Consider the following 22785-nt stretch of genomic DNA (forward strand, 5'->3'; position numbering starts at 1 on the left):
TTTCTCTACCGACTGAAAATTCGCGGGACTTAGTAAGGGGGCGGTTGAGGGATACCGCTCAGGGTCCGCAAGTATTTAATCCTGTGCCTTCCCTCCGCTGAGAGAAATGAGCGCCGGAGAGGGGGACGGACGGTGTGAATGGCAGAAAGGATACGAGAACATGGGTGTCATCTGTACAATTCCATCACTGAATGGGAATGAGAATTCTCTGTTCCAGTCTGCGGTCCAAGTCCAAGATCTAGCACAACAGACACACTTTCAAGAGCGGTCATGTGACCACGAATCCCTAGACTGTAGACTGAAGGCAGTGACCTTACATACATAATTCAGTGTTTAGGTCCAGTTCCTATGACAGTAAATGGCACGGGACAAACAATGAATACACGTTGAAGGATTTTTCTTTGAATGAATATAAAGAGTTTATTTAGTGCGTATTTGGGTATACAACAACAAATATTAAACAACTTTTTTTTTTAACTTTTTTTGTGCACAGGACAGAAAACTGCCTGTACATGCTATGTTCACTTTTGGAACACAGATTTTAACAATTATTAATGCACGAAATCTTACGTGTCATGCAACTCTATGCCAAGATTCCAACTTTCTTCCATGCAACAGATATGAAGATCTAAATGGAAACCTAGCTAAGTCTTAAACACTTTTCCAGAAGCAAGTATAAGTATATGTTGTTTAGGCGTAACCAGTCTTAACATTTCCTTGTACACGATATTCACATGCCAAATACAACGACGGGAGGACTCAAACGTATACAGATAAGACATTTCTTATTTTAACAACACAAAAGACGACGTCACAGCTCCACAGTTTCTGTCTTTATACAAGAAGCCACAACAATAGTTGAACATGATAACACAAATGGAATTAAGAGAAATCTACACTTGAGGATAATCTTTTTTCTTTTAAGTAATCTTTACTGACTGGGGTTGACAATACACCTCAATTTCTATGCACGGAATACAGCACAAGAACTTGACCAGAATACGCTACAATTCTTAAAAAAAAAAAAAAAAAAGGGTAGAATCACAAGAACACTGTTACCTTGAGCCTGAGATGCCAATTCTGATTCAACCCTGAATTTGGTTGATTTGGATTAAGTGACTCAGAGTCAATAGAACCATTGAATTTCAGAAATAATAAAGTTGCACTATTACCAAAGTAAAGAATCAAGCGTAGATAGAAAACATTAAGCCAAGAAAACAACACAGGTCACATAATTTTGTTTGCCCCTACAAAACATTTAAGCAGTTAGTTTAGTTTAGTTTTGTTTTGATTTTTTTCTTTGTTTTTGTTTTTGAAGAGCAATTGTGGTCTTTTAAATTTTCTTGGTTGGAGAGCAAATTTTGATCAGCATTAGTGCTGTGAAATGTTTTTGGCTTGTCATCCCCAAAGCACAGGTGAGATCATGGGAAAATTGGGCAGTCCTTCTCCAGGATTTAGTTCACTGACAAAGCTTGGCATTCTTTTGCACAAGCTCAATAGAAGTTATGGGGCGTTAGTATGGATGGTAAGAAGGTGTCACGGCAGAGAGACTAGTGAACTCTGCCTGTCTATTTGGTGAACGTCATTGACGACTGTGAACTTTGGGGGGAAGGACTGCTAGAATTCAACAGCACCTGGAGGTAAGGTTCTGTTACAGAGCCCTTGTTTTGCCCTCACTGGCTACGTTGATTCGTTGTGGCTCATGGACTTGCCTCCGTTCAGCACGCCGGAGACACTTCTACTCTTGGTTGGGGTCCCGCTTCCAGACCGGGAGAACTCCGTGAGGTCGTGCAGTGACGGCTCCTTGTACATGGCCACTGGAAAGCAGAGAAACACGGGGTCAGAGGCCTTCGAGCGTACACCCTGCGTGGGCCCTCATGTTGTCTTCTGGCCACTAGGCTTCCCTGCTCTAGGCTGAACATGGAAAATGCTGCTTCTGAGGACTCCACCAAGAAGCGACGGGCTCGGCTTGAGCAAAACCTAGTCTTTGGTGCAGTAGCGTGCAAAGAATTCTAATGCTTCATTCCCATCACTTATGGTTCTATACATGAGGGCATTAATGAAAAATGCATTTTAGTAAAGCTCTTGGAAGTTTAAATATAATCTACGGCATGCTGTGCAAGCCAAATATTCAAATGTAAAACATTTGGAAACACTAGTTTTTATCATGCTCGAAAGGCTACTCTCCAAGAGCATAAATATTTAGCGCAAGTCGTAATGCAATACATGGTCCGTGGTCATGTTGCGCTGGGAGTGACACCACGAGCTGACACAGCACCCACAGCGAGCTAGACACTGTGCTCAGTGCTTCAGGTGCATTATCTCGTTTAATCCCCCAAGAATCCTATGACTTGGGTGCTCTATCCGTATTTTACAGGTGAGGAACACAGGTCAGTAATCCAGCCACACTCACCCAGTGAGGACAGAGGGGAGTTGGGATTCCAATTCAGGTAGTCTGGCCACAGAACACAGGCCTCTGAGCTGTGCCATGTGGATTCGATTGGACCGTCTGTTGCTACTCTTGCCTCGGTTCTGGACTCCAAGCCAATGACTTCTTGGAGGTCTCGCTCTGCTTTGGCCACATCCTCAAGCCCATCTCTACCACGTCTCAGCTACTTGTAACACCCTTATCTCCTGCACCCCACTGCTCTCTCTTACCCTTGCCAACTGGCTACTGCAGGCCAAACTGGGAAACTGTTGGGACAATATCGCTGGGTCCTTCTGGGGGGCCTAAGGAGCTTTGTGGTTAAGTGTTAAGCATGCATACATTTGAGCATCTGTGCTTTTGTCCAGGGACCGTTTTGGCAAGATTTGGGGTTCTTGGCTGTCCTGGGTTAGCATTCAAGCTGCCCCCACGAGAGTGAGGTTTTACTATCTATACATGTACTATGGGAAAATTAAAATCGGAAGATTAGATGCTATTGTCAATGCTTCATGTTTTAAGTGTTATAAAACGTTACTAAATTTCCATATAATTGCCTTTAATGGGGAAGAATTATGGTCCACTTAAGCGAAGCATGATGGTAAGGATTGCGTTAAGTAAGGGCACTCGCCCAATCTGCAGTTCCTAGCACATCAAGTTTACCTTTGAGTGGTTTGGGCAGAAAGTGAGCTGCAGGCTTGTTCTTCTTCACATGGTTTCCTTTCATGATCTCCCCTTCTTTGTTCAGACCCAGATACCACCCTCGGCCGGACTGCTGCTGGCGGTATATCATCGAGGAATATGTCACGTAATAATTTTCAAACACCGATTCTTTGAATTTGCACTCAGGTGTAAAATGTTCCTGGCAAGACAAGTAAATAAACCAAAGCTCAATATTTATAGCTCTGAACTACATGGAGAACCGTGAGCTATTGACCTTTAGGAGCTCAGGACAGACTTTGTTCAAGCCCGTATGATCAGCAGCGCTCTATTTTAATGGCATAAACTATTACCACTGGAAACCAAGCCTATATATAACTACATATAATTCACGTGATGCTTTGGAAAAAGCCCTAAGTGCAAGTGCCCCTGATCAATGATTAGCTCTCTTTGTAATAAGAGAAAGGAAAAATTACAATGAGCTTCATAACTGCAATATATTGGACAAATGCAAGAGCTAAGGATCAGAAAGATCAGTATAAAGCTGTCACACGAAACTTTGTTCCCTTCGGAATTAAACATGAGAAAATAAACATTTGGTCCTTCTACTTAATGTTCATAGGTTCTCCAGTTACCATGTGCTATAACTGTCAACTGCTGGAGGCTGAAATCTGTGTTACCCTGGGACGTTAGTGGCTGCCTGCATTTCTAGAGGGATGCTACAAAGAAAGGCGACCTTCTGCTTTTAGGTAAACCAAATCGATTTGTTTTTTAATCACTGGACCTTGACTTAAGAAAGAAAAAAAAATTCTCCCCTCACCTCATCCTTGTCTTACAGTAATGTTTACAAGCAAATCGATAGAGAAGCAAGGAATTTACAGTAATTCCACAAGCAGACATGAGAGAGCAGCCCAGGGGACTCTGAATCCTGGACTGGGATTTCTGCCATGTGCTTGGCCATATTTTCTCTGGATCTGCCCATACAAATGAAGGGGTCCTGATCCAAGAGACTATTACAGAAAAAAAAAAACCAAAACTAAACTAACAAACAAAAAAACCCAAAGCCTTCTTTCAAGTGTTGTGGATTTGTGTGTATGAAATAAACAGCCATTAAAAGTGGCCATTTGTAAGCCAAAGGAAATGAGCAGCAGATTCTCATCTCTAAGGAGCCCATGGAATAGGGGAGGGTCCATCCGTAGTGGGAGACAAGGAGAAGAATGCTAGCGGAACGCCATGTGACAGTGGCACCAAGGAAGCCATTTTAGATATTTGCTAAATTGCTGAGATGCTCATCAGGAAGAACTGCTCATAAAACCCTAGAAAGAAAAACACCTTGTAAAATACCATCTGCTTTCTGGACACCAGCCCTTTCTGAACCATGCCTTTGTGGTCCTACTGTCCTCTGTTTTCACATCAGATGTCAGTCTAAGCGATGCACACTATCTACACAAGAGAATCTGAAGTTCTCTCACAATCTCAAGTCACTTCAGCAAAGACGGACTGGTTCCTCACATGGGGCAGCCTTTCTCTGAAAGTTAAGCCACAGTTTCTTTTCTTTTGGGAATCCACAAAACCTGTTTCACTCCGTAAGCTCACCATGTCTCCCCAGCTGGCCTCTGCGGCACTGACTGGAGTCATCTCTGGGGGTTATTTCAGCCTAGGGGCATACTCCGTAAGTCCTTCAAAGAGTCACACAAGTTCGGCCTGCGCAAGAAGAAACGTATTTCCAAGGCAATGATCCCATGTAGGAAGTTCCATTTACGGGCTGCGAAGACTCCCTTTTGTGGGATTCTCAACAGGGAAATCCAGTGTATGCCTATACAGAAATGTGACTAGAAGTCTCCACATTTCTTCTAGCGATGAGGATAGTTGGTAGAACGTTGCTAAAATTCTTTGGGAGTAAAATCACCATTTGTGGGGGGCGCCTGGGTGGTTCAGTCAGTTAAAGTGTCTGCCTTCAGCACAGGTCTCAGGGTCAATATCAAGCCCCACAAGGGCCCCCACGCTCAGTGGGGAGTCTGCTTCTCCCACTCCCCCTGCTTGTACTTTCTCAAATAAATAAATAAAATTGTAAAAAAAAAAAAAAACACAGAAATCACCATTTGGGGGCAAAAAAAAAATCTCATCCTTAGAGGGTGAGTTTTACTTTTATAAAGAGTCAGAAAACATTCAAAAATAAATATGGTGGGGGTGCCGGGGTGGCTCAGTCGTTAAGCCTCTGCCTTCAGCTTGGATCATGATTCTGGGGTCCTGGGATCGAGCCCCACATCAGGCTCCCTGATCAGTGGAGAGCCTGCTTCTTCCCTCTCCTGCTCCCCCTGCTTGTGTTCCTTCTCACTGTGTGTCTCTCTGTCAAATAAATGAAATCTTTAAAAATGAATAAATAATAAATACGGTGAGCAGCATGTGTGATGGAGGTGAGTGATTCTGCGTAGGTGTGTCAATACTGTATGGCGGACTCCCAGATGGTGGGGTGGGATGACTGCCGAGGCAGGTCCCCCAAAAGGGCTGCAGTTAATGTTTTGTGTGATGGCAACCTTCATGGATTCATTTATAACACATGGTTTCCACCAATCCTATGCATTGCGTGCTAAAAGTTTCCAAAACCTTCCCAGGTATTCGCAGCAGTTGGCCATATACCCAGATGATTTGGACACGAGGTGTGCTGCCACCAAGTACAGAATGGGGGACACAAAGCAGGCGTTTCATGAGAACGGAGGAAGCCCAGTTTCACTCTGACTGGGGCACTGCGGAGGGACAGGCTTCACGGAGAGGGTGTTATTTTAGGTGAGCTCTGAAGGGTGGGTAGGAATTCAACACAGAAAGAGGGGAAGGATACTATTTGAAGGAGCCACAGTCGCTCGAACCCCCACTTCCGTGTCTCCCCTGTCTCAGTCATTATCGCCCACCATCCTACCCTGGTAGCTGCTCCTGCTTCAAACTTCCGGGGACCCTGAAATTCACCATCCACAAATCCCTCCGGCCCGTGATCTTGACCTTCCCTTTCCACTGCTACTGTTCCAGCTGGCGCCCTCGGCGCTCTCCGCTGGCCGGCTGTAACGCACCTCCTCTCCGGCCTCTCCCTCTCGGCTAGCACCTTTCCCTGCTAAAGCGACATCCCCTTTAGGAAATTTTGATGGTTTTGCCTGGTTTTACGGTTAAAAAAACTCCTTGATGCGGCACCTAAAATTCTCTATGATTCAGTCACTACCCAGATGTCAGCCTCACCCTCCGCCACAGGGTCATGTGCACCTTTGTGCCTTTCCAGAGGCCACTAATTTCCTTTGCTTATTAGAGTGTCAGTCTTCTGCCTGCCTGCTGGCTTTCCTCGTGTCCCTCAGGGCCAAGCTTGGATAGAGGCTCTCCCTCAGAGGGATCCGATTCTATGCGGATTTATGCTCCCCTAAGCCCTAACAGACACCTCTAGCTCGCCCCGGGGCTCAGGCCTTGCAGGAGCGGTTCCAGATGGCAGGGAACTTGTCTTGTTTTCTGAACCCCCCCTTCTCCTCTCTCAAAGGACCGGTCATGCTGCCTAGCGTGCGGCGGACCACTCTGCTCTTGTTTACAGGGTTTGGATTTCAGAGATCCAGATTTAAGCCTGAGAAACTCCGGGATTCAGAAGTACCAACCAGTAAAAAGTCTGCAGGGAACTTCCTTAATACCATATGGAGTCGGCTGTCTGCAGAAGGAGGCTGTCAGTGCACGGACAGAGCCTGTATGAGCGATCGTGTATCTGTTAAGAATAACAGACACTACGCAGATACTGGCACCTACAACATTAGGAGGAAAAACTTGGCGATTGTTACAACTATTGAAAAATGGCAAGGAAGGGACTCAATGAACTGAATGCTCTGTCACATCCTGGCAATTTCTTAGTCATCACCACTAAATTTGGACTCAGAAACTCAGTAGAGAGGAAAACGAAGCCAAAAAAAGAATGTTGAAGCAACCAGAGGAGTGTTCTGTTCTCTGTGTGTGACACTGTCATTTTATCCTGTGTTGGAATGAGTAGGCAGAAGAGGCTTCATTTTTATCCAGTGTGGACGAATGTGAACATCCCACCCAACACAGGAAAGACTAGCGAAGGGAAGAGGGGTACGGGTGCGTCTCTGTGCCTCAGCAGTGAGTCACACAAAATAACAGGTACTGACTGGGTTGACCCTCTTGGGGAAGCCCTATCCAGAGGATGCCCGGCAGATGTGTGGTGAGGAATCAGCCTGCTCTGACGGACGCGAGGATGAGCGGGAGCGCTCCTGGGAAAGGGACCATCGTGGCCTTGACACGCGGCAGACGTGAAACAGAGGCGGCATCACCCTTCTGGATCTCACATGCAGTAGATAAAAATCTGCTATCATGAGAAATGACCGAGAGCTTTCAAAAGATGCCAAGCATTCCCTGTGTGGCTTCTAAGAAGTTCCCTGCATGAGAACCAAAGCAAAGGGGCTTTATATCTTATAACTTTTTATGCATTGATTTCTCCTAAAAGTTGTTTCTCGCACATATCGGTATTTTTTTTTCCCAGAGGAATAACATCTTTTTAGTTCATGAAATAATCAATCTGTCTTTAAATCTCCTCTGTATCATCATCTCTGTTCTCCTTGAAGTTCAAGGCTAGTTCTTTTCTCAGTGGATATTGAACCCTTTTATCTAAGGAATCCATACTGGTTAGTTACCATGATTGTATCTTGGGTAAGGAAGAAGGATCTATGCTGAAACAGATCCAGGAGCAAAATCTAACACTCCTTTTTACCAGTGTACTCACTTTATTAAGGGCAAAATTGTTTTTTGGAGGTTGAAATATCGTTGATGAGAAGAAAACATCTGAAACCCTCCCCATCACCTTCACAGAATGTATCGGAGATTATTACAGCCACAAATGGTCACGGTTCGCCACTGCTAACCGGGGCTTATGACCTCTAGGCAGACTCCGAGAGGCAATGGCAAAGGGATTCACGCCATCCCAGGGTGACGTGGGCTATATGCAAATAATGCCCAGATCCAATGGCGGGCCACAAGGCAGCTTCGCCCCAGGAACAAATGGCTTTGGACTTGTGTAAATTGCCCTTTTCTCTTAGGGTCAGAAGGAGCAACTGCACCCTGGGCTGCCCCTGACACTGAGAGCTGAGGACGGAGAGGGTGCTGCAGGCTCAGCAGCAGCGCGGGCTGGGACGGGGTCTGGCCGAGGGGGGCCAGGCAGGGGACGTGACCCTCAGTGGGTGCTGAGGCTCTGAGGATCGCCATGTATCCTGTTAGTGCTTCCTTTTAATGCATTTCTCTGGAGAGGAATATTTTTTAAGTGAGCCGCATGAGTTCCCTCGGATCTAATGAGAGTAACAGTCTGCTGAGGTCATCCATACCTCAGATGGCAACACGAAGCCCTTGGACTTGAACACAGCTGGTGACAGCAGAGTCGCACATCCGGGGTAGCCCTTCGCATATGGACGGGCTAAGTGCACGCGTCCTGCTCTAGAGGAGAATTTCCCAATACATTCTGTCTTATTCACACATAACGCTTTGTAAATCAGGCGCCAGAGAACACGGAAACCAACACAGTTTATAGATACATGAGTGGGCTCTTAAAGACACTTAAAAAAATGAATGTAGTAAAACGACTTCTTCCTTTCAGCGGGTTTTATAAACATATTGTAACTACTCATCTCTCCTTTAATCCTCTTGCTTGGTCCTGTCTTCCGGCCACATTTTCAGTAGCCTGACAATCCAATTAATTTAACAATTACCGCCAAGAGCCAGGGTCACTCTTTGAATTCTGAGCCATGTTCGGGCGACAATTAATTTCCTAGATTTAAAGTTAGCAGTTACTTTGGCACATCTGACTCATGCCCGTCAATTATTCCCCCGGACTAATGAAAATAATATGCAAATTAAAATTAGGTTTTTGACTCCGTTAAAAGATTTAAAAAAATAGATTCTTAAAATACAAGTCGGACCCATGGGGGTGATGCTGTAACTACCTATATTCTCTCTATAGGTCTCCCTTCGACCAGTGATTTCAAAATCCAGGATTAATTATTATATTCAGGACTTTGATGTTCTCTCCCACGGTACATTTGACGTGAATGAACTTCATTATTATTAAGATCAAAGAACGGGAAGGGAGAGTTTGGGGGAGAGCGAATCGATACTCACCTGGTACACTGTAGCTAAGCAAAATTATTAATTCATGATAAACAGACAGTGGTTTGTTCATTCAAACAACCTCTGGACTGTGAGATCCTTGAGGGCAGCTCCTAGCATAAGGCCTGGCTTACGGCCCATGATCAATACACATAGAATGAGATAAATAAATGACAGATCGGAAGAACATAGGAAGGGAGATTGGAAGCTCCTGAGTATGGATCCCGAAAAGGGCGAAGTGTGGTGCGCTCAGCGTAGAGGACTGGTTTAGAGTAGGTGCTGACAAGTCAGAGCCTGCCTGCAAGGCCAGGGAGGAAGGGGGCCACCGACAGACACTTTCAACTTGAAAAACTGGAGAGGGAGGTGGTGGGGGGGAGGGAGAGAAAGGGAAGACAAGAGGCAATAATGAAGACGTAACAGTGCTTAAGCAGCAGGAGTAAGAGATTTCCTGCTAATAACCAAGATAGGGGTCTTGAACTTCTACTCTTGCCCTCTGGGTCTGCAAAGAGCCAAACATTTCAAGTAAGTTCTATCAGCTTGAGTTTTGTTCAAATGGGTTGCGGGGGGAGCGACTACCAGTGCTGCTGACCTGCCTGGATTGCTGTACGAGGACCCAGCGAGATGAGGTGTGTGAAAACAGCTCTCTAAACATGAAATGTGGGATGATTTCTCAAAATACATGGCCAGAAAACCAGGGCTAAATAAATACATTCTCGTTTCTTTCCAAGGTTTTTTTTTGTTTTTTTTTTTTTTTTTCACTCCGGAATCCATTTATAAAGGCTCCGCTTATATGTGTTTTATTAACATGGGAGAAAATAAATTCTGCCCGCAATTAGGACTGCCCATGAATTATACTTTGTGTTTAGTGCTTTCTTCCGAGCCTGCTTCCCAGAAAACTGTTTAGCCTCCTTTCATTTTTCATCTCTGTCTGCGGCAGGCTGCAAAGGCTGCGGTGCTTCCAGCCACGGCGCTGAAGAAACGAAGTGCTTCCAAATGGGCCTCGTGAAATACCATGCAACCAAATGACTTCCAAGTACGCATGCCACTTAGCAACCCTTTGTAAAGAAATGCAAATTATAATTAAGAAAATGGATATGGGATGATTTTTCCTTATATGACTACAGTGGAATTTCTTGGTAGCACTTTCATATTCCAAGATAGTTCATAGACGCTTTGATTTATCTTAGGTAGACCCCACAAAATATGCCAGCACAATATTGTTTTTTCTCAATTCTTTGCAAAACAAAATGACAAACATATATGTATATATATGGCCTTGTCAATCAATGGCCTGTTTAAAACAGAATCAGGACACAGATCTCACCATATTTTAGGCCTGGAGTTCATTTAGTCCAATACAATTGGTCTCTTCTGGATTTTCATACATTTCTGTAAAGCAGTCTCACACCAGGGACCACTACCCAGACTGCCAAATTTTACAAAGTGATTCGTTTTATTTATTTTTTGAAGATTGTATTTATTTAATTGAGAAAGATAGATTGAGAAAATGAGTGGGAGGAGGGCTAGAGAGAGAAGCAGACTCCCCACGGAGCAGGGAGCCCCTCGTGGGACTTGCTCCCAGGACCCCAGGATCATGACCTGAGCCAAAGGCAGATGCTTCACCGACTGAGCTACCCGGGCACTTGTGATTTGTTTTATTTTTATAAACACTGAAATAAGCTAGAAAAAAGCAGGAGACAAAACAAACACAATGCATCCCTTACAGAGCCCAAGAGGGGCTGCTGTTTTTGTCATGATACTAAAAAATTACATGATCCAAAGGTCTCATTCAGTTCCAAACATGGTCAGCAAATGGGTTTTGTAATGGAAGTCACTTGCTACGATTTGTAAGTAAGATGATGGATGGGCCACATGTCTGCAAGGCTGCGTAACTGGTTCAAGACAGTGTTAGAGTGACCCACCCCCTTGCAGAAAAATGCAAGTTGTTTAGGCCATGTGATTAGGGAGAAGAAGACACCCTTCATTTTCTGTAAGACAAACTGTAGAGAGACTGTGTGACCAGCATATTAATTTTCAAATCTTACTAGATTTAATCTTCCTGTTTCACAAAAGTCTGTGGTAAAGTAACTTTTCTTTTTCCCAAGAGAAGAACACTTCTCTTAGCTGAATAACTCCCTAACAGTCTTTTCTTGTCTATGATGTGCATTAACTCTGGATGTGGGTTTTTCCTATAGAATGGCTGACCTATGTGTTTTGAGAGGGGAATCAGATATCAGATATGCTTTCTAAAAATAAACTTCCAGGTCTTCTGGCTGCTTTCTAGAATTAATTTGTGCCCACTGGGCAAATATTCTCTGTTACTATGGCACTTTCTCATTTGCGGCCGTGCTCTTCCGAGTAATAACTTCAGAGCCGGATCTAAATCCATCTCCAAGAGGAAGATCTGGGAGGTATCTGTAGTCAGCAGGAGCGGAAGCTTAGTAGGTTGTATCTTTTTAAGGGCTGTTGCAAGCTCCTGTCTAAAAATTCAAAGGCTGGGGACGCTGGAAACTTTTCCCAGAGATCCGGTGACTTGTCATGCAAAGGAGAAAGGCTCTTCCCTCGCAGATCAAATAAAAAACCGTGGTAAGGGAAGGGGCCTATTGAAGATGAAATCACACCAAGATGGGTGCATAAGACATTGTAGCACTTTCAGCAATTTGGAGGCTCATCATTTTGATTTGTGTTGGAGAGTGGTTGTGTTCAATGTGATTGGGTCTGTGTAGAAGAGGGTCCTGTGCAACACCTAGGAGTCTGCTTCTTCAAAGACTTTCAGAGAAGGCTTCTTATTTTTTCTCTTGCACAGGTCGGAAAGTGATGCTGGACAACACTCACTGCTCAAATGCAAGTCACTAACGCGTGCTTGCCACCGCACACCAGAAAACCTCGAACTGCGGGGCAAGGTGCAGAGGCCTAATCTATGAACCGAGGATGAGAAAGGTGTCACGGAGGGGTAGTGGCCTGCCACGTCACACCGCGCCTGCGAATTACTTCCGGGGATAGGAAGTTACAAGGAGAGTCATCTTTCTATGAAGACAGTACCTTTCTCTCGTTTGCCCCTTGAAAGGAGCTAACAAGATTTACCCAAAGTCTGAAGGGGGTAAAGTTGGCTCATTCAGCCAAGACACAGATGGAAGAATTCATTTTGGACCCCTACTCTCCAAGAACCTACTGTGGGCTGAGGACCACAAGAGGTCTCTCTGTGTGTGTAATGATCTGTGTGTGTCTAATTCATCTTGACTGTGGCTCTCTGTGGTAACTCCATACCTCTGGCCTGAGAGAGGAGTCTCCCATGTCACAAGCAATAAAACCACGGGTCGCAAGTGTACCCTTTCAAACAAGTCATTGTTGCACAGACGGACGAGAGCTGTGAGGTCAGGTCTCCTTTAAATGGCAGGTGGAGTATCTGCGGAAGGTCTAGGTCTTCCTCCTTTTCATGGGCCCTGTCTCTGGGATCCCTGAAGAGCTCTGTTCAATCCTGCCTCACCTGCTTCCCAGATTCCCAGCTTTGAGCCATCTACCTGCGCTCTGCACCTGCACCCATGAGAGGCGCCCGGCATCCCGGGCCGCACAGCGGGGATCGAGAGGGGCGTGGAAGGTGGCAAGCACAGGTGCACGTGCTCACGGCTATGGGGGCCCTTCCCCCGCGTTCACGTGCAGTTTGTGTGATAGAGAAGAGATGTGGCATCCTCGCCACCCCAACTTGAAACTGGCATGAAAACTAGCGGTTGGGGGGCGCTTGGTTGGCTCAGTCGGTTGGGTGTCCGACTCTTGATTTTGGCTCAGGTCGTGATCTCAGGGTCCTCAGGTGGAGCCCTGTGTTGGGCCCTGTGCTTGCAGTGGAGTCAGCTTGAGATTCCTTCTCTCTCCTTCTGCCCCTCCCCCTGCTTGCACACTCTCTCTCTAAAATAAGTAAAATTTTAAAAAGAAAAAAGGAAACTAGCAGTTGTCAGTGAAAACAAATGAGTGGAGAAGCACCTTTCCACTTCTGGGAGGGGCTCACATGACACACTAAGTGAACGCATGAGAATTCCTTTCCGAAGTGGTTCCTTTTCAAGGCTAACAATACATGAGCTTTGAATTTGGGGCTTAAAATATCCTAATATTCTAAAATTTGCATTACTCTAATGTGTATCAGTGGAACCCACATGATATTTAAGAGAATAATCTGGTATTAATGGGCCAAATGACATTTGCATGTCTCATTTTAATTACTATGCCACGGAAAGTACAACATTATTATCTCGCTTTTGTTCTAAACTATTGTTTTGCCGCTTCTACTTTCATAGTGTAGGTTACTAATAACAACAATAATGAAAAATCTAACAGTACCTTACTTTTAAGCAGTGTCTACTTTTTAAAGTTTTTGACAACTGCTTCACCAGTTATGGCATTCAAGTGACAGATAAGGGACAGTTAGTTGAATAATGATGATGATAACAAAAGTAATGATTATAATAGATTTTGGTCAACGTTTTTCTTCTCTCTCAAGAACTCTTTTTACGGTTGAGGAAATGGAACCAGAGATGCTAACACACTGGAACCTGGTTTTCCCATGTTCTTCTGGAGAGCTCCAGAGCAGGGAAGCAGTTCCTTCTAGAGGAAACTGGAATGTGTTTCCGGTAGCTGGTGTTAACATGGGAGCTGTCCTTATCTTCAGGCAACCTGAGCTCTCAGGACACTTCCAGGGCTGCAAAAAGCCTTAGGAACGGCAGCCCTAACTGGTCCCGGGAAGGAAGAGCCTTAGCACCGAGCTCAGGCTAAGCCTGTCATCCTGTCTCAGCCCACTGCCTTCTCCAGCTCGCCAGATAGCTTTCCACTAATGCGTCGATTTAAATTCTCCCAGATCATGCCATGGAAAGTTCATTCTACTGTAAAATGTTCATGACTGAATTTCAGCACATTTGGTTTATTTTGTTTGTTTTGTTTTCTTTCCAGTGACCTCTCTACCCTAGGAGGTTGTCAGGGATGACCCCAGAGCACGTTTGCTGAAACTAGGCTTTTGCCTCTTCAGGTGCAGATGTGGGTGATAAGACTGATCTCATAAGGTGTGTGTGTGTGTGCGCACGCGTGCGTGCACGCCTGTATGTGTTGGAGAGACAGAAAGAGAGAGAGAGAGAAAGCAGACGTGCTGGGAGAGATAAAGAGAGATAAAGCTGGGATGGGGGACAAACAGAGAAAGACAATAAAAAGTGAAAGTCAGTGTGATGATTTGTTTTTCCTAATTCTATAATCCTCTGACCTTCGAGAAATGTCTTCCATCCCTGTACTCCCCACCAAGGTTTAATAGGGAAGGTGGGAAATTGAATTATCTTTCCTCTTTGGGGGAAAAAAAAAGCTGTTTCCTGTCCAAACTCCCAGTTGTGCTCAGAGCTCAGGGTAAAATCTGAAAGGCCACCCAGGGCCAGGTCTGTTCTCCTGTGAAGTGAGCATCTGTACAGAGGAGCCAGACAGAAGAGTAAACCTATTTCTTCCTGGGGATTTTCCTATGTGTAATACACATACCTCTGAAAGAGACAATGACGACAAGGAGATCCAGGTCTCTTGAAAAACTGAGGATTACTACAGAGAAGTCTGGTGCAAGTTCATTAAAATAAGACACTTTGAATGAATGCCGCCATCATAAAGCGGATTATATTTTCATTAAGAGCAATGTAACACTCAGCTGTGTATCTATGTGGTAGTCAACACGACAACGGTTCCCGACTTGGGACCAAAGTGCCGTCGCCAGTGATGCCATGCACTCTTACCATCACGTAAGAAGCCACTGCAGTGAAGCCTGGATTCTAAAAATGTGCTTTTCAGGAGTGTTGACACCACGTACCCAGCCGTGATTCAAAAATAAGCTTTGGGTAGCTTAGCTTAAATTCAATTTCGCTTGTTCTGTCCTGAGATACTGTAACATTTTTATATTAAACTTTTAAAAAGGGTTTTGATGACATTAAATTATGAAAAGAGGCAAATTATGGTTCCTTATCAAAATAGGTAATTTAAATTTTCAAATGTTTATTCCCTAAGTGTTACCGTAGTTGAAAACACAATGCAGGAATATAATCTAAACTATGAGGATCTATAAAAATGATTAATACTTCATAAGCTTTGCACAACCATGACCTACTCGGAATAATTTTTGGCTTTCATTTTCCGCAGTGTAGACTGTTAAAGCATTTGCATGAGAATGCAAAATGCATAAATTATCCCTGCAGGGAACACTTAAAACTTAAGGTAATTATATAGCATAGAAGTGGTTTCAAAGAACTCAAACAAAATAACAAATAATTCTACAGTCACCCTTTAAGATGATTATTATTCTGTGCTTCCCGTGATCTCGATCATGAAAATCCCTCTCTTTACAATTACATTCCCATTATCAATTCTTACTTTGTTCTTTTACCATCACGCTCTTACGGCTGGCCCTGAAAATTTGCATGCTGTAAAAGCTGAACTAGACAGCTAGTAGAGATGAATTCTCCGGTTATGTTCATGCTGTGAACAGAACCATAACACTCCCTTAATATATCTTATCATTGCACTTTTATACTAAACACGCATCCAAATCAAGTCCTATTTTTTACATTCCTCCTGTTCAAAATCTTTTAATGGCTCCCTGCTGCCTACAGGATAAACTCCAAACTCCCTGGTCTGGTGTTCAAGGTCTTCCACAATCTCGCACGTGTTCCCCTACAACTCTAGCAGTAGCGTGCCTCCACTTAAGCCAGACTGGAGAAATGAGGCCAGGACCAAAAGTAGCAGGAATCTGTCTTATGAATGGGCAAGTGTCTCCTCCAACCCAATGGCTGTGCTGTGAAGTCGGGGATGGTCACCGCAGTGAGAGAGAACCGCTCGGTCACAGGGGTATGATATGTAACCAATCCCCACCCCCCCCATTTTCTTCCTTATGTTCTGCACTATTATGATTGTTTTCATTCCAAAAAAAAAAAAAAAAAAGGAGCTGAACGTCTCGAGCCTCCAATCTGCCTCATGTCACGGTTCCGTGTACCACACATACAATTCTTTTGGGGGCCACCTGCTAATAATCAGTCCCCCTTTTTTTCTCACAGCACACAGAGGAAAAAGAGCCAAACATCGGTGTTGTCAGAAACCTCCAGCCTCAGCGCTGGCCGGAATGCAAAAGCACTTTATAACTGATTATTTCTGAAGAGTTTCCCCAGCATCAAGAAAGGGGGTAATGAGATTATATCTGAACAGAAGAAGGCTCAATTAGTTCTCTCGTGCTAATTTTTACCAGGTGACTGGGGATGAAAAGTCAATAATGGGCAAATAAGTGGTCCAAATTACTTAAAAGGTAATTGAGGGGGCTAAAACCACAAACATTCATGATGTGTTTGTACCTAGTCTTATGGCTCGTAATGGCTCCATACAAAGGTGCTGCTCAATGCACGTGACTGGTGTGTGAGAAACCGTATCACCAAGGCATCGTGCCTCTAGGACTCACATCAGCAGTGGGATGGTGTCTCCTTTTTTTTTTTTTTTTAAAGATTTTTTATTTATTTATTCGACAGAATGAGATCACAAGCAGGCAGAGAGGCAGGCAGAGAGAGAGGAGGAGGCAGGCTCCCTGCCAAGCAGAGAGCCCAATGTGGGACTTGATCCCAGGACCCTGAGATCATGACCCGAGCCGAAGGCAGAGACTTAACCCACTGAGCCACCCAGGCGCCCCTCCTTTTTTTAACGTCTCCGAATAAACTGGGGATGCTGCCACATGACCGTGCCTCCTCTGTTCCTCAGCACTAGGAGGGTACAAACGACAGACACGCCTTCCCCAAGGAAAGAGAAGGCTGTGGCCCTTTGGGGGAGATCACAGTCCTCAGAATGAAACTGCCCCATTTAGCTCCAGACACAACTGGTGAGATGTGGAAGTCCAACTAAAATACAGTTGACAGCAAGGTGACAACTGTCAGGGAGACAGGGTGGACCAGAGGCACAGAACCTGTGCCTAACCCTACCCGAGTTATTTCTCTGGGGGAGCGGAGCGGGGGCGGGGGTGCAACATCCAATTCTCCCCTCTCCCTCCCCGCCACAGGTCCATATTCTCTGCACTCTGGAACCCACTGCTGGAGAACAGAGACGCGGCCCTGTTCTGTGCTTGACGTTCAAGTCCCCACGATTCAGGGGAGGAGAGAAGACAGTCAGTCCCAAGTGCTGGTTCACAGCAAACAAAGCGTTTTCGGAGGAGCCTCGCTACTCTACCCTGTTCTCCCGGTAAAGCGGGTAAAAGCTCGGGCCCCAGAAAAGAGTTGGTTTGTGTACAGAATCCCCGTGTGGGATTTGCCTGGTGAGTCACAGCTTCTCCAGACAACATCTTTATATAACGGCTATTGTTTTGCCAGATGTGCAGTATCATCTCTGGCTGACTGACGAAGACTGATTATTTGAGATACTATTTTATGGGGATGATGCTCATTTAAGTCAACAAGGATTTCTTGAGTGTCGGTCATGTACATTGTCCTTCCTTTGGGAACAGCAGTTGCCTTCCCCAGCCCGTTGTCCACAGAGCAGTCCCCGAGCTGCCGTCAGAAGTCAGGCAAAGCCCCAAGCTGTGTCTTCATAGTCAGAGACGACAGACCCAAACTGATTCCTGTGGTCTACACTGGCCCAGCAAGATAGATACCTACTGTAACAGCTTCCTACGAGGATAAGGCAACTGAGCATTTCTTCCCTTCGAAAATGACGCGTTTGTTAATTTCATCGGTTCTAGTTACATGTTTTGGTGTCATCAGCAGCTAAGCATCTGTCATTTGGAAAAAGTGTGGCTCTCCTGGGTCAAGAGAGATTAGAATAGCAAGAGCTAATGTTGGAACCTAAAAACAGATCCTTCGGGATCACACGAGTGACCGAAGTTACCAGGATGACAGTGTCTGAAAGAACACGGAAGCCGCCTATCCTCTGACCAGCCGGACATGCACCAGTGTAATCACAGGAACCATGAGTGATTGCGGGCAGGCTATGACCATAGATGAGAATAAGGCCCCATTTTGAAATCACCGTCCTGCACGGTGAGATTACTAGATGCCATTCACCAGAAACAACACGCTTTAAACACTGTGGTGCCTCTGAAGTTGCGACCTAGTGAGAGAATGTTCGCAGAAGCTGGATATTTGCTGAAACTCATAGGGGGCAGGAACGAACAGGGAGGCCAGAAGCTAAGTGACCTGAATGAAGGGCAGTACAAATATTCTGAGTAAACACTAAGAGATTTTCCAACCTCATAGCTCTGGGGGTGGCTGCAGCAGCCAGGCCCAGCTGTCAGGGACTTTGCTGGTTTTCCAGCATTGGAAAGGAACAGGAAAAGGCCAAACAGGTGCGAAGCCATTAGAACTGCAGTGTTTAAACTTGCACAAACACCTCAGATGACGCGTGCAAATAGGAAAGCCAAGGGATGGGTGAGCAAACAGCAACCGCCGGAGGGTGGACACGAAGCCAGCGTGAGAGAGGCTGCAGATGACAGAACTGTCTTCTTGGCAGCATGAACTCACTGTCCTTCTAAATAGTCTCACTGTTCATCCACAGTTGCTTACCGTATTTTGAGGATGCAATAATAGGTTCAATTTTCCCTGAGCCTGAGTCACAGCCTGGGAGTAAATTAGGTGCTCGGGAAGGTGCATTATTTCCTTGAGGCCACTGAGCCATCATTTAAGGTGTAATATGCTTGCTTTGGTTTATGAAGATGCTACTGACTCACTTCAGCGGGAGTTGTTTTTCCTGCATTGCTGATGGCTGAGTTAAATGAATGTAGTCGTTTTTTCCTCCTTGCAGTGGAAAACTAACCCTGAACTAATTCCACGTTCTCGCCAATTCCACGGTGACCCACAGAGCGAATGCTCCTCCACGCACCACCTTCCAGTGGCTTCCTGTCTCACGTAGAGTCAGAGCCAATGTCCTCGCCTTGGGCGGTAAGACCACACACGCTATCCCATCCGGACTACTTCCTGGTTCTCCTCTCTCACTTCCTCTCTTTTGCGTTTTTTATGTCGGTCACACTGGTTTCCTAGCTTGTTCCTTGAACACGCCACGCATATTATATTCTCCCCTCAGGGCCTTTGAATTTGATGATTCCCTCTGTCGGAAATGTTCTGAAGCCCTCCCTCTTGTCTATCAATTGCCCACCACCTTCGCAGAGAGCCTTTCCCTGACCACCCTATGCAGAAGTTGTCTCTACCACTCAGCATGCCCTATCCCCATAATCCTGCTTGTTTATTCGCCAAAGCCAATTACGCATTACTTTATTTATCCACCATCTGTCCACCAACTCTAGAACATCAGCTCTACAAGGGCAGGGACTATGCTTCGCACACGGCTGTATTCCAGTATGTGGAACAGTGCCTTCTGCTCTGTAGCTGTGCCATAAAAATCCACGCAATGAATAGATGGGTGACTCCTGGTGGCCTCATAGATTAAAGAGACAAGTTAGTCCAGATTATTAAGGCCTTTCCGTAAGTATTAAAGAATTAGAGCCATCCCCAAATTATATTCAGGCTCCCCTTGTTACTGGGGCTTTCGTTTTCACTGTGGTTATGATCTGCGTTATAATTATAAACTAGCATCTCTGCCCAAAGAAAGAAAATAAACCTTTACTCAAACTCTCTGGAGCTATACATGAAAGGTTACTCACCAAAAAAGGGTGGGTTAAGATGAAAGGAAATAGCTAAAAAGAATACCTTTGAAAAGTGTGCCTGCCAACAGGTAATTAATCACTGCAAGTGGCAAATCCTTATGGCTAATAAATTTCAAGGGCTTATCTCGGTAATATATGAAAGTGCAATCTTCTTCTCAACATATGAGACATGTCAGTTCATTGTACCGAACCCAAGAAGAAATGAAGAATACGTATTCCCAAAGAGAATGCTATTATTTTTGATGATTTTGTTAAAATCCATTAAAGATTAAAACACTAAAAAATCAAGCCAGGGACCTCGTGTTTAACTCCAGTGCGTTTTTCATGGGGGTTTAGAACCCGATATGGTCTTTGCAGAACTCGGCTGTCTCCAGCTACACACGTCCGCCTGTCAGGAATGGTTTTTCAGAGTGGAAAATAAGTCATAATCACATTTCTTTGCCATGGACCCCATTTTGTCTTCAACTCACCAAAGCGAAGATGGAGATTTTTAAAGGAGAGATAAATGCCACAACTTGCTAATTAAGTACAGTGGGCTAGAAGACTCATTTCAGACAGTCTTTAGAGAAAGGAAGCACAGTGAAGGAGAAAGAGAAGAGAATGGTTTAAATTGTGAATCGCATTTGACATAAATAAACTTACTAGATTCTAGCAACAGCAATAAATGTGAAGCATACCCCTATTCCACTCACCGATGACCACGGACACCGGAGGCAAGTGGATAGGTACACTCTAGGACTTCACGCCAATGCGCACGAGTACACCCGTAAGTAACGAACCAAATGCCTGGGGTGGTTTAGCCCATAGCAGAGGTTCAGGATGAGGTTTGCAAGACAGTCTCTTTGGGATATAAACTACTGAACTCGATCGCAGACCTTCGTGAGACAGTGAGGCAACAAGCATATTGGGCCATAGTTGTTCTTTTCGTGGAAACTGGTTGTTCAGATCTGTTCACTTCAATCAAACGTCTTGGTTTGTTGATTTCCATACAGCGGTGAAAGGAAAAGTAGATAAATGATCCTAACTAACTAACTAAGTTTGCTACTAACTAAGGCTAGTAGCAAAAGGCTGCCCATTAAGACGACTTGTATACTGGTTGAGAGAATAGCCTTTCAAGCCAGAAAGCGGCAGAGCCATGATTAGAAATCAGGTCTCACCGGGTAATGCTGGGCACAGACCGGAACTTCCAAGCTTAGTTTTCTCATCTTTAAAATGGGAAAAAGAGTATTTTCTTCATCGGGTTGCTGGGAGGACTGATAAAGAGGTGAAGATTTGTAAAGGGCTGCCTCGCTCATCATCAGGTAGAGAAATTTCTAAGCAGATGTTTTAAACTCAGGACCAAATGGCAGTATTGTAGGGCATCTGCATTGCTATAAAGCACAAGTAGGGCGTGCCTGAGTGCAGTCCCAGCGCAGTGCCCGCAGCTAACGGCCCCACGTCCCTCCCATGTAGAAACCAGGCAGGACTGACCATCCATTCGCGCCTGCTTCTCGGTGGCTGATCGAGGCATCTGGTTCCTAAATGGGGTGGTGGCACGTGAATTCATTTTTGGAGTCCATTCTGTTTTTCTCGGTCCTTAATCAATCACCCTTGGAGCACAGGTTAGGAGCCTCCACCTTCTGGAATTTTTTTAAACAATAGTTTGTAAACATCTGGCCAAGAAATCCCTGGGGGAGTTCTCTGGGGCTGCTCTTCCCCTCCTCTGCTGTTTCTCAGCTTTTGAGGAGTGAAGCCGCCTTCCTGTTGCCAGGCAATGAATTGCAAGAGCTTCATTTTGGATAGTGACTACTAAAAATGTGTCTCATTCTAGCACACCTCCTTCTTGTCTGCGTCCTCATTCCGAGGCCTTTCGTGTGGTTTCGTTCATACCCACGGCTACGGACACCGTGACGACGACGCTCTGCCACCGTCATCTGGCTGCAGGGGGGGATCCTGGGTAGAAGCTCGGCTGTAATCAGCAGTTCAAAGTCTGTTTCCTCCACTCGATTACAAGCTCAGAAAAGGCAGGGGCTGTGCTGGCCAAGTATCGGGCAATCAGCAGATTACTGCTTGGATGGATGTGCGGAAACACACTCACACACACCCACATTTATTCAGGATCTTACCAACTAGTAAACCCAGGGAAGCTGAGATTAGGTGTGTAATTTGCTGAGAGCAGGGAAAGTGCCCATGCCTCTTAGGGGCTGGTGCCCCAAGCAGATTTTAGCCAGGCAGTCAGGATAATGCATAATGATCGTGGAAGGATAATTATTTACTGTCCAATCAAAAGAGTTTGCAATTAATAGCTAAGTGTGATCATTATGTGGCATCCAACCCCAGGCTAACAGGTGGAACATAACTGGGAATATTAATGCTTTACAAGTATTCATAGCACCTACACTGATTGTGCTAACCCTATGTTTCGAGCATGGAATTAGAGAACGCACTCCTTTTTGGGGAGCACTCCCCCTCTGTGGGAATCATTCAGTCCCTGTGGTGCTTCATTCGTCCATTCAGCAAACACTTACTGAACACCTACTATATGCATGAAAATTTCAGCTGCGATGCTAGGCACTAGGGATAGAGCAGTGAATGGCATGTAGCAATTTTCCTCATCATCGTTCACGGCCTGGTTAAAGGAACAGGATACGACGCCGGGATCATGCTGTTTGGCAGGGTGAGTACGGAAGGAGTAATTGCAGTGCACTGGGGGATCCTGGAGAACACACAGCTCTCTACGCAGGGAAGGAGCTCCTGCCTGGGAAGAGCATCCCAGACCCGGGTTTAATAGCTACTTTATCCCGAGGACCACTAATTCAATGCTGGAGGTGAAAAATAAAAAAAAAAAAAAATGGTGGTGGTGGTGGTGGGGAAACACAACCTCTTTTTCCATCCTCTGTGCAGGTACTACTAAACCGTAAGACGAAAAATGGACAGACACTCTTCTGAAGGC

The 22785-nt window shown here is 45.1% G+C and overlaps 1 protein-coding gene across 6 annotated transcripts in view; it reads right to left on the reverse strand.

Moving 5' to 3' along the window:
- Window positions 1-392: 392 nt before the first annotated feature.
- The window catches only part of FGF13 (fibroblast growth factor 13), a 498664-nt gene continuing 476271 nt past the window's right edge, over window positions 393-22785 (reverse strand). For all 6 annotated transcript variants that reach the window (XM_032329640.1, XM_032329639.1, XM_032329638.1 and 3 more), the window contains 2 exons: window positions 3086-3284; window positions 393-1817 (listed from right to left, as the gene is read on the reverse strand). In XM_032329640.1, the coding sequence (XP_032185531.1) occupies window positions 1681-1817; window positions 3086-3284 (336 nt within the window). In that variant the 3' untranslated portion in view covers window positions 393-1680. The remainder of the gene's footprint in view (window positions 1818-3085; window positions 3285-22785) is intronic.

Source organism: Mustela erminea, chromosome X (genome assembly GCF_009829155.1).
Source record: "Mustela erminea isolate mMusErm1 chromosome X, mMusErm1.Pri, whole genome shotgun sequence".
NCBI lineage: Eukaryota > Metazoa > Chordata > Mammalia > Carnivora > Mustelidae > Mustela > Mustela erminea.